Source organism: Suncus etruscus, chromosome 9, assembly GCF_024139225.1.
Source record: "Suncus etruscus isolate mSunEtr1 chromosome 9, mSunEtr1.pri.cur, whole genome shotgun sequence".
Taxonomy (NCBI): domain Eukaryota; kingdom Metazoa; phylum Chordata; class Mammalia; order Eulipotyphla; family Soricidae; genus Suncus; species Suncus etruscus.
In genome coordinates, this window is record NC_064856.1 from 12,504,284 (window position 1) to 12,519,245 (window position 14,962).

Here is a 14,962-nt window from a genome sequence, read left to right on the forward strand (position 1 = left end):
TTTTGTGGTCACCATCAGCCCTGTGTATAGAGATAAATGTTACTGCATGTCTTGCCTCTTCAACATGGCTTGACCATTGAGACAGTTATCTCATTTGTGGTTGCTCACTTTCTAAACATCCCTGAAAGATCAGTGGTATCTCCCATTTACATGGAGGTGGGGTGGGTAAGAGTGTGGATACAGGAGAGGGCTGGGTTTCCTTAAGTGGGATAGTGAAGATTGGGTTGTGTCCCAGGTGGGTCTGACTCAGCTTTCCCCAGTGTATCCTTTTTAGCTCATGAAATCGTCCATTTGTCTACCAGGTCAGTATAATGAGTGCACACTGAGTCTGGAGAAAATTTAGTCCTCTCCCTTCTACCCCAGCCCTAATCAACAGCCAGTGAGTACCTGGGATCCAGTGGCATTGTTTGAAGAGGAGATGGAATGCTTAGAATTTCTGGTTCTTCCCTCTCTAGTCCCTGCCTTCTTCCCCTACTCCTTGCCAGCCTCCTGAGTCTACACAGACCTCTCTAATAACACCAATTTCTTTGTTATAGTCCTACTGACACCACTGTGTTGCTGGGCAACCAGACACTCACAGTTTCACCTTGTTTTTCTCTGAAACGCCTCATCCGGGGGGTGGGGCCTTAAGGCTGGCAGAAGGGAAGGAGCAGCACAGCAGCTGGCCCATTTGACTGCTGCCGGGTATTAATTACCCCTTCACTTCACAGTTTAGCTTGAGATCCAGATAGGAAATAACAACTGCTCCTTCCCACACCTGGAAACCTTCAATGCAAACTGAAGTGTGGGTCTCTACCCTAATGGGGGGGGGGGGGGATGGAGAGAGGGGGGAGGGAGAGAGGGGGAGAGAGAGAGGAGAGGGGGGGAAGAGGAGAGAAAGAAAAAGAAAAAGGGAGGGAGGGAGGGAGGGAGGGAAGGAAGGAAGGAAGGAAGGAAGGAAGGAAGGAAGGAAGGAAGGAAGGAAGGAAGGAAGGAAGGAAGGAAGGAAGGAAGGAAGGAAGGAAGGAAGGAAGGAAGGAAGGAAGGAAGGAGACAAAAAAAGAAAAGAAAAAGAAAAGCCACCCTGGGAGCATAGTCACAGGTACCAGAAATTGCCAAAGCCTCTAGCATTTATTGATTTGAAGCACCTCTGGACTAGGAGTGTAGAGGGGTGGGTTGTGGGGTGAGGCTTTCTATTGTCATGGAGAACTGGGAATGGGTAGGAGGTCTGTCCTCACCATCAGGTTTCTCTGCAGAACTATGAGAAAAGCACTTGTTTGAAAGGGAATTCTTTTTTATCTAATGTCATTGTCATTACTGTCCTAGTAACCCTTTTCCCTTTGCTACATCAATCTTTAAATTCTATTCCCTAAACCCTGTTCCATTTTTGAAATACCAATTTTTGATGTGCTCATTCAGCTTTACTGAATGTAAATAAAGCACCACCTTTCTAGCCAAAAGATGAAAAGGGAACCACAGTGGGCTGGAAAGAGATGAGAACATCACAGAGGGAGCAGCTGCAAAAGTAACCCTATAAAACTGTTGATAGACTCTGGTGGCCCTTTCCTGCACATTTTACAGTCATGAATCTGACCCTCAGTAGCAAGCCAGTGGTTTTGAGAGCAGAACCACAGGGTGCCCTGCTGCCGGGTTTCCAGCTGACACCTGGAGAGCACATAGATGGCCCCAAACTAAGTAGCATTGCAAAGACCTTGAAAACAAGACTAGCGCTGAAAACAGAACTTGGAACTAACACCCAATTGGGTTTTGCCTACTTGAACAATAAGAGGATTGCACCAAGGGTTTATAAGAAAATACTCAGGGCTGGAGTGATAGCACAGCTATAGAGCATTTGCCTTGCATGCGGCCAACCTGGGACAGACCTGGGGTCGATTCCTGAAATCCTGTATGGTCCCTCAAGTCTGCCACCTCAGGAGAGATTTCTGAGAGTAGAGCCAGGAGTAACTCCTGAGCCCACCTGGTGTGGCACAAAAAAGAAAAGAAAATACTTAAAATGTCTGGAATTCAATACAGAATTATTGTGTAGATACAGAAAAAAAATTGATGGGCTCACATGTTATATATATGCCAATACCCAGGTCACATGGATGTTGGAATTTTCTGATAGACACATATCCTCTAATGAAAAATGTTCTGGAGTGTGAGAGCAAGAAGTCTTTTAACAAAGAAATGATGCAAAGTTCAAAAAAAAAGAAAGAGGATACAAAGTAAAATCAAATAGAAATGTTGAATCCAAAAAAAACCACTAAACTAATGTCATTGATGAATCATTATAGTAAAATGGAGATGAGAATTCATTGAACTTGAAGTCTGATAAGTGGAAATTCTATCTCAACAGAATAAAAAGACTTAAAAGTAAATACTTAGCAACTGAATGATTGTAAAAATCTGATTCGGGGTCTTTAGAGTATTAGAACAGTGGAGTGTTAATACAGGGAGAAAAAAGACTGAATTGTTATTGGAGATCATTAATTTGAACTATTGAAAAAATGACTAAGATTTGGCTATAGAGATGATATAGATGGAGATAAGTTCAGTTCAATAAGCCCTATATGAGTAAATGTACAAATAAACCCATGCCATACGTAATCAAAAAACTGTTAAAAACTAAAAGGAGGAGGAGCCAGAGAGCACAGCAGTAGGGTGCTTGCCTTGCATGCAGTAGATCCAGGACAGACAGTGGTTTGCATCCCAGCATCCCATGTGGTCCCCCGAGCCTGCCAGGGACGATATCTGAGTGCAGAACCAGAAGTCACCCCTGAGCGCTGCCGGGTGTGACCCCCCCCCCCAAAAAAAAAACCCAAAAAACTAAAAGGAGTAGTAGAAGAAAAACAAGATTATTAAGGAGAAAGATTTGAATAGTAGTAGAAACTTGAAACAATAAAGAGCAATGAAAACACTAAACTGTTTTGGATGCTGGATATCAAAACTCAAAGCCTCCCACTTGTAAGGGGAGTGCTATACCCAACTTGTATTCTGGAAATTTTAATAAACTATTTTCTTGAACTCCAAAATATTTTATAGTCAAAGGGGAAAATTAATGATCAGAGAATCTATGTATGCCAATAAGATATCAACATTCTACTTGAAATAATAAATATGTTTCTAAGATGAAAAGTTCCATATTTGTATTATAATGCTTTGTGCGGATACTAAAATATCTCTAAGATGAAATTGGTCAGAAACACTAGTTAGGGACCAGAAAACTTAAGCTGAGCATATGCTTTGCCTGGGTGTATCCCAGCCTGATCCTTGAGCAACTCCAGGATTAATCCAGTAGCTCCTGAGCTAGTTGTGTGGCTAGATGTGGCCCCCAAAAAGAAAGACAAGCTAACACTGAATAGAGAGGCTAAGCAATAGCATGGCGGCAGGGCTCCTGCCTTGCTCCCAGTAATGCAGCTTCAATCCCTAGCATTGTCTTATGGTACCCCAAGCACCACCAGGAGTGATTGCTAAGTACAGAGCCAGGAATAACCCCTGAGCAATGCTGGGTGAGGACAAAAGAAAACATTGAATAGAGAAAAGAAATGAGGAAATAGGAATGAAAAAAAGGGGGGAAGAATAGAGTACACTGTGTCCTGCCGGGAGACATGACAGCACAGAGCCCGGACGGAGTAATAAACCCTGTGCACTATCAGATGTGCTCCCCCCCCAACAACAACAACAAAGGAATATGGGTTTAAATAATAAGAATGAAAAAGCATGGGTTATAAAAGGGCCTGGGTTTTTGAAGTTGGGTAGTCCTGGCCTAGTAGGTGGTAGATCTTGTCTCTACCACCTAAAACCATGTACTTGAGATTGGGGATTGGGGTGTACCTTGTTCTCATTGCAGCTTATCTTTGGCAGGACTTACATGGAACCAGAAGACCTAGTCATCTGGAGGACAGGGATGAGAGGGAGGTTGTGGTTTGTTTTTTTTTCCTTTTTTCCTTTTGTGGGTAGTTTCTTGCCTACAATTCAAATAGTCCCTTACCTACAATTCAAAATCCACAAGTGCCATGAAAACAGAATTGTGTTTTGTTGCTATTTTAGTAAGATTGGTGTCTCTCCATGTTTGCTAGAAAACCTGACCCGAGGTGGCACAAAGCTCCAGGTGTTTATTAATTTATTCTACTGAGGTGTGAATAGTCATTCATTCTGCAGAAACACATGGATATTGGGTTTTGATTCTTGGAATCTTACAAGCTTCAGTGTTACACGGTGCATTGTGTTCACCTAGCCTTTCTAAAATGTGAAAATTGTGAATTCCAGTTATGGTTTGCCCAAGATTGTAGACCTGTGTACATCTTTCTCTACTCTTGAATCTTAGGATTGCTCAATAGGTGGTATCTGCATAGAGCATTTAATTTCTATTTTTTATTTCACATATTTAAAACTACATTTCACACAGCCCCCCTGCCACAAAGCAAACTCTCAGTAAGTGGTGATTGTCCAGTCACTTTCTTGCCTACCTTGCCCATTGGAAAGCCCACCCATGTCCAGTACCATGTCTCCCCCTTATAGCCAATCATGTAAACATAACTACATATACCTTAATCAAAATACCCTCTCTAGCTCGTTAGGTAGGACTGACTGGAGAAACACCTACTTCAGGCTCCTTTCTGGCTGGAAATAAGGAATGGCCTCTGACCTGTACCGTCATACTCAGTACTATCTGCCAGGGAAGTTTTACTGATGCCTGGCCAGAGGCCTCAAAGCTGGCAGGTTTGTATTGCTTGCAAATTTCAAGCAAATTCCAAAGAAATTTTTTCAGTAACTAGATCATTTTTGTTTTATTGTACCTATATCCTTCTTAGGGAAAAAACAGGAGCATAAATGAAGAAACTACCCAAGAGTAACATACTGCTATAATTTTTAGCATGCTTCTTTCTGGCCTTATGTTTATATATATACACCCACATAGATTTTTTTTTTATAGTTGATTCTCTAGGCTATTGACAATAAATCCCCTATCTTGGTTAACACTGGAGCATAAACATTTCCCAACATTTCCCCAGTTAGGACAGTTCCAGCTTGTATGATTAGTCTTGATGATGTCTAATGTCTTAATTTGAATTATTATAATGAATAATTATAATATTCCTTCATTGTTTGGGGGCCACACCCAGCAGTGCTCAGGGATTGCTTGTGACACTGCACTCAAGGATCATTCCTGGTGTTGCTCTAGGTCCTAGAACTGTGCTGGGGATCACACCATTGTCAGCCATGTGCAAGGCAAACACTTGACCTGTTATACTATCACTCTGGGCCCTCTGCATTTCTTTAAGATGGACTCGAAATGATTGGCTTAAGAATGTAAAGATACTTTTCAAACTTCGGAAAACTAAATATAGTTTTATGTGTACATATGTTAGAGAATGGCATACAGAGCACACGGATTCACTTCTGTCCCTGGTGTAAGGCATTTACAGGCCAAAAACTGGTTGTTGGAAGTCGAGTGGTGGTTAAACTAAGGAAAAAACTCTAAGAGATTGAGTGGTTTTGGTGGTCTAGTGGTGTAAAGTATATAACAAGTATATGGTCACTATAGTATTCTGATTTCAGGAGGAGCTCCAGTGGAAAGGATTATGTAGTTTTGTTATAGCTTCCTTCTCATTGCACTCCTGGTGTCCTGTAAATCTTAGCTCTTAGCTCTTTAGTGTTTGGCTTCAAGTATTTTTTATCTGGAGCCAGAGAGATAGTACAGGGGTAGAATGCTTGCCTTGCATGCCACCAATCTGGTTTTGATCCCATATGGTTCCCCAAGCCCTACCAGGAGTAGTTCCTGAGTCCAGAGCCAGGAATAAGCCGTGATCCCTGCCAGGGGTGGCCCCCAAAACAAATACAAATATTCTCCTGATCCCAAAGTTCTTGGTCCTTTACACCAGTCTTAAGAACTTGAGCAAAGTGTGGTTAAAATACAGTTTATCTGGAGGCCGGCACTGTTGATCTTTGTATCTGCCCTGTTGTCAGTATCCTCCATGCCTTTGCTGTAGGAGCAGCATGTTTTCTCCTGCTCTACCATCGCATTGTTGTGGCTCCCCTGGGCAAGGTTCTGCTTCCAACTTTCCTTGAGCAGTGGACTCAGACAGGGCTGTTCCCCTTTCCCACTGCCTGCGAGTACTCTTGTGACCCCACGGGCCTGGACTCAGGGCCTTAGGGAGCCCAGGCGCCTGGCTGCTGAGGGACATGCGGTAATTGTCCCTTGTTTGTTTCAGGTGTGATCCCCTGGGCCCATTTGCTGTCGGAGGAGAGGACCTAGACCCCTTTGGGTGAGTACTGCTGGGGAGGTGGCAGCAGCCTCACTCATACTTTCAGCTTCTCAGCCCCAGCTCATCTGCTAATTTTAGAGCTTTTCATCAGTCCCCCTTGTGGGTGAAGGAGGCGGTGGCTACTGCGCCACTGAGAAATCATTGCTGTGCCCAGAGCAGAGGAGGGGAGGGCTCTAAGTGCAGAGAGGGCCAAGACTGAGCCTGCTGGGCCTGCCTCTCTGCTCTGCTCTGCTCTTATCTGGCCCCGTTTGCCCTGTGCATGCCAGCAGCCCTCCCTGTAATAGAAAGAAATTGCAGGGTTTTCCAGGTGCTGACTAAGGAATATATACTGGGGTCAGAGAAATATAGTCCAGCAGGAAGACGCTTCACCTTGCATGAAGCTGCTGCATGGTTGTTCTTGTTTGTTTGTTTTTCCTTTTTGGGCCACACCTGGTGGTGCTCAGGGTATACTCCTGTATCTGCTTTCAGGAATTATTTCTGGCTGTGAACAGGGACCATATGAGATGGTGGGGACCAAACTCAGGTCGGTTGCATGCAAAGCAAGCATCCTTCCTACCTTCTATTGTATTGCTCTGGCCCCTAGCCTCCATATGGTCCCCTAAGCCCCACCAGGAGTGGTCCCTGAGCACAAAGCCAGGTGTAAGTTCTGAGTACCTTTAAGTATGGTCCAGAAAAACAATAAAAGAACATGCACTGGGTCAGTGACTTTTGAGCCAGCAGCTCAGGCTATTGAGATCTCTGATTCCCATTAGACTCAGTGTTTTCATCTAAGTTATGCGTGTATATAACATCTAAGTTATTTCAGTCTGGATTTTAGTCTACCGACCTAAATATTCAGTGGAATTTGAACAGTGACCTCAAGTTTGAGTGTCAGATCAGCTCATTCATACTAGTTTCAATCATGAATTCAGGTTCATATAACTCCATGAGGAGCACATGTCTTCTGGAATTGCACTTGGACTCTTTGCACACACACAAAAAAGCTTTGCTAACTATCATCAGGAATTGTCTCAGAGCCTTTATAGTTCTCACATCCAAAGTAGTGTCCTGCAGAGCCTTGTTAGGGTTTTGCATCTGCCTGGCAATTTTGGGCACCTTGTCCTCCATCTACCTCTTTGATGGTAGAACATGGCAGGAATCTCTTGTTACTAAACTCAGGGAGATTGCAGAGATGAACATGTACCACTCACCCATGCCAGTAAAGGGCGCTCTGTGTCTTCCTTCCTTTTCCACTTCCTGCTGGACCCCAGAGTGGTTGTCCCAGTCATCCCAAGACCCTCATCTCCTCAGCTACTTGACATATTTGCTCACTCATTGTGTTCTTGCCTCAGGTGCCGGAGGGGTGGCATGATAGTGGACCCCCTGAGATCTGGCTTCCCGAGAGCACCTATCGACCCATCTTCTGGTCTTCCAAACCGGCTTCCTCCAGGCGCTGTGCCCCCCGGAGCTCGCTTTGACCCCTTTGGGCCCACTGGAACTAGCCCATCTGGGTAGGTATCAACTCAGGTATGCTAAGAACATACCTAATAAGTAGCACCTAGTGGCAGCAACCAGGCCCCCCCACCCCAACCCCTGTTGCAAGGTCTCCCTGGGACTTCCCTTCCCCCATGTTTTCCTCCACCTAAGAGAAAGTAAAAACCATTCACAGACTCCCCTGTCCACATTTCACAGAAGTTAACTTTAGGGCCTAAAAGATAAGTTGCTTCTTTGGTATGTGAGACTTCAGATTCAAAACCGGGCCTTCTGACTCATGCTGTAAAACTGAACCAGGAGTCAGAGAGACAGTGCAGCAGCTAAGGAACTTGCCTTGCACATAGCTGACCCAGGTTCGAGTCCCCAGCACCATATATGGTCCCCAGAGCACAAAGCCAGAAGTGATCCTTGAGCAAGCTGGCTCCCCTCTCCACAAAACTAAATATAACTCCATGACTCTCCATATCATTCTAGGTCAGACCCCTCTGCTCATAGCCCCGTCTACCTTTGTACTCTGGGCCTCCATCCGTCTTCCTCACTAGCCCATCTTTCCATTCCAGACCTAACCCCGACCACCTGCCCCCGCCTGGCTACGATGACATGTTTCTGTGAAGGCCTCAAGAATGTAACAACCCGGATTTTCCTCCACTCTCCTGGAGCTGCTGCCACGGACCCTCTTAGCACCTATATTCTTGTAGCCAGGGAGTTTCGGCACTGGTAGGCTGACTGGTTGTCTCCCCGCCCATCAGTTCCAAAACACCTGTTGCCACTTACCACCTGGCTGCACGTAGGTCCCAAGGAGAAATCCGTGCCTCCATCATTACCAGCTCCTCCCCACTCCCCATGAGAGACTCCAGCAGCAGATGTCCTCTACCCAGTGCGATCCCGGTTGCAGCGCTATAAGAACAGAACGCATTTTGGATGTTATTATTAAGAACCAAATGTCAAAACAAAAATTGTGTTGCCGGCCTCCCACTTTTCTTTTCTGCACAGCTCCTTCCAGTTAGGAGACTTCACAGCCTGTGAGGCTACCTGGCTTCTCCCATTTCTTTTCAAGCTCTTTCCTGTCTTAACTTTCTCACAATGTCACTACACTAAGGTGGGTTCCCTCCATCTGGCTGCTTGGGGAGGAACAAGTGACTGGAAATCCCATAGGCCACAAAAATGACTTTCAGAGGGGCAGGTACTTCGCAGAATATTGCATCATTCTGATGGCCCAAATCCTCCACTCTGTCCACGCCAGTCCGTTCAGTCCATCTGAGTCTGGGCCCGGGCAGCAGAGGAATAAAGACATGAAGGCTTATTTCATGGCCACCATTTGCCACTGAATAACCTTAAGAAAGCCCATTCCCTTCCCAGAGTCTTTATTGTCAGCTTCTGAAATATCGCCTGCTCTAAAACATTGATCCTGCTTTTGTCTGTTGAAATACCTATAACCTGGGGCCAAAGGAAAAGATTTGAGGTTCATAGTTGTGTGCAGTACAGTACTGCTGCATTTAGAACTCAGCCCCTCATCCCAGTGCGAGTTTACACAGGAGCACAAGACCACAGTGTCCATCTGAGTGTATGGGTCAAATTCAGGAGAAGCAGGAGAATTGAGGTATGCAGATCAAATTCAGAAGCCCTTGGTAGATACTGATGGCCGGAATGGATGTGCAACCTAACAGCTCAGAAAGGCATTTTAACCCCCAAGGAACCCCAGCCTCAGAAGCCATATCCTCTCTCTCAAGGCCCACCTGACCTTGGGTCATCTCCAGATCCTTTCAACCTGAGGTCAGACATGACAGCAATGAACCCAGTGCTGGCCTAGAATCAGCCTAGAGGCAAGTATCAAGGCACTAATAACTGTCACTACATAACTAGATTTGAACATGGGTGGGCCTTTGTATGTGTTTCTAGGTAAGAATCTACCGGAGCCTTCCTGAGGGACCTGTAAATGTGCCATACATAGCTTGAGTTCCTGTCTGCTCTGCCCGTGACTGAACTATGAGGTGAACAAAAGTGGCCCAGAGGCCCAGAGCAGGTCTAAGGTCGACTTGGATGCAGGTGGTTAGGATGAGCAGATGCTGGGCTTTTCTGGAAAACTCCATCGCGCGTACTGATTAAATAAAAGATTGCCTCAAAGTCTCCACTCTGAAGAAAGACCCACAGGTGAGGCAGAACTACAATTGATCACCAGAGTCTTCAGACCTCAAAAGCCAGCAAGAGTGGAATATTTTTGTTTTAAGCTGCATCGTACAACTTGTTAAAGAACTTAGGACAGTTTGTTCATGAAAACATCTTTATTGTAAAAGAAAGAATGTAAAGGAACCATCCAATAAAAAGGGAAGGGAGTTCACTTTGAGAATCCTGATTCAAGGGAAAACCCAAGATTAAAACAATACATTTTGCTCCTTGGATTGTATCATTGCAGAGGTTGAACAGAGAGTCCTATGTGATTCTGCTTTCTGAAAGCAGAAACTCAAGTGATTTCATCTGCAGAATCAGCCATTTGGGTGTGCCTCCTTGCATCAAGGACACTGAGGAACCTAACTCTTCATATCTGTGTGGTAGAGTGAGGGAAGTGAGAGGGCCTACACGCACTTGCAAGTTCAGTTGTCAGGGCTGGACCACTGCCCTCCTTCCAGGCATAAGCATTCACCAGGCAGCCAATTGGAATGGTTTCAGTGTATATTTAATGGAACTCAAATAGCTTAAGCCTCAGCAATCAATATTGACAGTAATAAACTGTTCCTCTTTTTTAAAAAAAAAAAGCCTTTATTGAGATATAATTCACATTCCTTATACTGGTCAGCTCAGTAGTTTTCAGTTTATTCAGCGTTGTATGTTCATCACCATGTTTGACTCCTGGACATTTTCACCACCCCAGAACAAAACTCATTATTTGTTGACAACTACCACAATGCACACTCCCCCAACCTCACCCAATCCTCCCAGACTCAACCATAAATCTTATTTTCTACCCTTAAAGAGTTGCCCATTCTGAAGAGTTCTTATAATAGAATCACACAGTATGTGGCCCTTTTGTGTCTAGTCTTGTACAACAGTTCTTGTATCATCAGTACCACATTCTTTTATGGCTAAATAGCATTCCATTGTTTGGGGTATACACCACATTTTGCGTATCCATTTAACAACTAGTAGACATTGATTGTTTCAGCTTTTGAGCTCTTATGAACAAGGCTTCTGTGGTCATCTGTAGAGATGTTTGTGTGTGGACGTGTTTTCCATTTTTTCAGGTGCACATCAAGGAGCAGGATTGCAGAATCAACTTGCATGTAATTTTCTAGGGACTTGTCCTTTTTTTTCTAAGACTTTTCCAAAGCAGCTAAGCTATATTTTTGCTGTATTTTTACATTTCCACTGATAAGAATTGAGGATTCCGTCTTCACCAGTACGTGGTACTCATAAATACAGCAAATCCTGGTGGGTGTGACATGGTATTTCATGGGTTTGTCCTTTGATTTTTGTTGTTGCCTTTTTTTTTTTTTTTTAAGAATTTTGACCTAAACTAAACAAGAGAGCTGAGCCACTTGCCTCTGGAAAGAAGAGCCTGGCTTTTGGTGTTGGGATTCTCATAGCTGGTGAGCACAGCAAATTTGGGTTTAACTTTGGGGAAGGTTCTCAGCAGGATATGGTATAGGAAAGGGCCTGTCAGGGACCATGATTCTTCCAGGTCTTGTGAATTTAATGGTCTCAACTGGTTCGGAAATGCCTTGGTTCATCCAGTTAGATATAGAAGGTCTGGTTCAAATCCTTCAGTTTGTTGAGGTGCCATCATTGTACCAGCTCTGGCAGCTCCTACATGCCCTCTGACTCTCCTGGTGCTCACATTTGACCATGATTCCCATTGGATTGATGTACTGAGTAACCTGTTAGAAAGTCACATCCTGATGCCAAGAGTGCTCAAAACAGAGCCCATCTTCTTGGTGGTCCTCACTAGAAACAAATAGCAAACCATTTCACCCCTCCATTTTCGGCCTCACTCGAAGTCTCCTATCATTAGTGATGTCATTACCAAACTAGGCCTCTCTTCACAGAGAGGAAATCTCAGGGTCTGATGCTGGGAGTCCTGTTACCTTCTAATTTTGACTTCTTCAGCGGTTCCAATATGACTGGTCCCACCTCTGAGGAGCAGGCGATCCCCTACATGCATGTCCTCAGATTATAGCACTTAGTGCAGTCGGCACCTTTCATGAGATTCAAATTTAGATTAGTCCCAGGTTCCACCAATCTCAATCCAAATGCCAACAGCTATAGTGCCCTGAATCTGACTTAAAGAGTAGAGGGAAAGCCCAGGGTAAAAATGGGGGTCGTGAAGATGGGACCACTGGGAGGAGGGCACCAGAACCCAAGTGACAAAAAACAGACCCTAGAATGCAGGGAGTGGCCTTGGCTGTGAATACCCCACAAGTGGTAGATTATGTGGATGTCGTGAGTGTGAGGTGTGTGTGAGGCTTGTATCCACAGGGGCAGATGGCACATGGGGAGCAGTGAGACCTCCCAGGTGCATATAAAGTGTTTTGAGGGGCTGAATGAAAAGTTAGAAGGAAGAGAGGAGGTGTGGGGGCTGCTTAAGTGTCAGTCCTGGGATCTAAATGCAGAAAACAAATTTGTTTTTTAAATCAAAACATAAAGATTTCTATAAAGAAATCAGCAGAATCAATCACATTATCATGATCCTGGAGGGTCAAGATAATTCCAGTCACAGCACCTTCCTTCCTCAGCCCTGAAAGGAAACCCCTTCCACCCTGCCATCTCTTCTTAATTTTTGTTTTTAGAGCCACACTCGGTGATCAAGGGTTACTCCTGGCAGGCTCCAGGGACCATTGGGGACAGTGGGGATTGAACCCGGGTTAATCATGCATGAGGCAAACATTCTGCCCGCTGTACTATCATTCAGCCTCACCTCCCTGCCATCTTGCCCCTGCTCTGCATAGCTCCTGCCTCAGGGCCAAGTCGAATGTATTCAAGTTAGAACTTTTATCATTTCTAAGACTAGCTGTGAGGGAGCCAAGAAATGTGGCCTTGCTCCCTTTTCCCACCTTTCCAGCAAGGTGCGTTGGGACAGAGGTCCAGTGAGTGAGATATCTGTCATGGGCCATGACGCCACAAGAAGCACTGGAGCTAGGTTGGCCCAAGCCAACCTCCAGAGATGCATATCAAACATGGGCTCCCAACCCAGACTCAGATATATACCACTAAGGAAGGGCCTTGCCATAGGATTTTATTTTAAGTTCTTAGGGCAGTCCATATTAACAGGCAAGTTTGAGAAGTCCTGAAAAGGGAAGGGAAGAAGTTCCGTGTCCTCATTACTGAGACTAGAAGGAAGAAGTTCTCTGTCCTCATCACTGAGACCAGCAGCGCCAGCAGCATCACCCGAGAACTTGTTAGAAGTGTAGAATCTCAGTCCCACCCACATTTCCTAGATGAGAATCTACATTTTAACAAGCTTCCCCGTGTAGAATCTCAGTCCCACCCACACTTCCTAGATGAGAATCTACATTTTAACAAGCTTCCCCGGAGATTTGTGTGCACATTAAAGCTTGAGACTGGCTTGTATACAAACTATCCATTTCCTCCACCTGGCTACCAGGTGCCAAAAGAAAGTGTCAACCTCACTGTTTGCTATGACTGTGACAAGAATCTCCTCTGAAGTTTCTCTACTTTCACCTCCTACAGTATTCACGTTTCCTTGCCCCAGTGGCTCCCTCAGCCTGTTTAAAATGACATATCTGCCCTTGTAAAATGACGATTTGTTCTCTCCACGTCACAACAGTAATAAGTATCCCCATTTCTTAGGCCAGAAAGAAGGTTTGGGAAAGGCCTGGTAACTTTCAGAGGCCAAGTGAGTCTCCAAATGAAGCAGGTTCAGTGTTACTATCAGCCCTCCTTTCACTGGTGTTTAGCCTTTTACATTTACAAATGAGTATCATGTCTATCTTCAAGATCATTGCCAGGTCCAGCAGTCTTAGAAATCTTAGAAGCACATCTGTTGGAGCTCAATGAACACTTGTTAATACCAAGACCAAATGGATTTGGGAAGAGGAAAGGAATTTTAGGAGGCCTTCTGATGCAGAAAATGCATTGATTTGGTGGTCCCAGGATGCTACCCCTCAGATAGTACCACTAGCCTCACTAGCCACTCCTGAAATATACACAAACAATATTAGCTGAGGTGCTGAGTTTGCCCTTCTAGATCAAGAAGCAGGGCCTAAAGTTTAAGTCAGCCTGGTTCCAAAACCAGTAGCTCTGCTTTGTTTGTACAACTACCTTCCCCAGATCTCATACCCTCTGGTGCAGAGCATGGATCCCTGGGTAAAATACGAGCCTGAAATCAGAAAATCATGACCTAAGAGAGTACTGTGAAACCACCCCCAGGATCCTTAAGACTCTAATTAGTCCTGTTTTCATATTTCCATTCACAGCAGCCAGTGCCCCCACTCTTTATAAGGATTGAACCCCCAGTACAGGATCAAGTTTCAATTCAGAGAGAAATAGGTTTAGGTTGAACTAGTCTTCCAGTTGACAACATGAAAAAATGTCAATGCAGTAGAATGACCTTCCATAAGGTCACGGAGAACACAGTTCTCAGAGCTGTCCTAAGAAACACAGCCCAATGCCTTTATGCTGGCCAGGCCGTCAGAAACAAAAACAAACTTCCCTCACACTTTTCTCCACTCAGCTAGGCGTTGTTCTGAGGAAGGGCCACATACAGATTCAGCACCACGGTCAGCACCTGTCTTGCCGATGACACGGGCATTTGGGCAAGTTCAGAATCCTGTTCCCTAAACCCCACTCCTGTGACTTGGCAGCAGCCTTAAGAAAAGGTCCCTGACTTAGATGATTCTGAGGAAGGGCCACATACAGATTCAGCACCACGGTCAGCACCTGTCTTGCCGATGACACGGGCATTTGGGCAAGTTCAGAATCCTGTTCCCTAAACCCCACTCCTGTGACTTGGCAGCAGCCTTAAGAAAAGGTCCCTGACTTAGATGATTCTGCCTCCATACACCTCCTTCAGATCAGACGCACAGCGCACTGTAGGCTGCTGAGTTCCCATGACAGGAATTTGAGTCGAGTCTGAAGAAGCCAGCAGGGAGAATGAACTACAAGTTTTATTTCACTTTTATCGTTAAAGTGGAATATAAAGGTGGACCCAACTGGTCCCTCGGTCCTGTCTATCTGTGAAATGGCATAATGAGAAATGGATCATGTATATGAACTCAGAATTGACT

At 44.9% G+C, this 14,962-nt stretch overlaps 1 protein-coding gene across 1 annotated transcript in view; it reads left to right on the top strand.

Annotated features, from left to right (window-relative positions):
- Window positions 1–8,680, top strand: part of PSMF1 (proteasome inhibitor subunit 1) — a 29,531-nt gene extending 20,851 nt beyond the window's left edge. Inside the window, exons 5-7 of the mRNA XM_049779341.1 lie at window positions 6,198–6,251; window positions 7,583–7,741; window positions 8,285–8,680. Coding sequence (XP_049635298.1) covers window positions 6,198–6,251; window positions 7,583–7,741; window positions 8,285–8,336 — 265 coding nt within the window. The 3' untranslated portion in view covers window positions 8,337–8,680. The remainder of the gene's footprint in view (window positions 1–6,197; window positions 6,252–7,582; window positions 7,742–8,284) is intronic.
- Window positions 8,681–14,962: the final 6,282 nt, after the last annotated feature.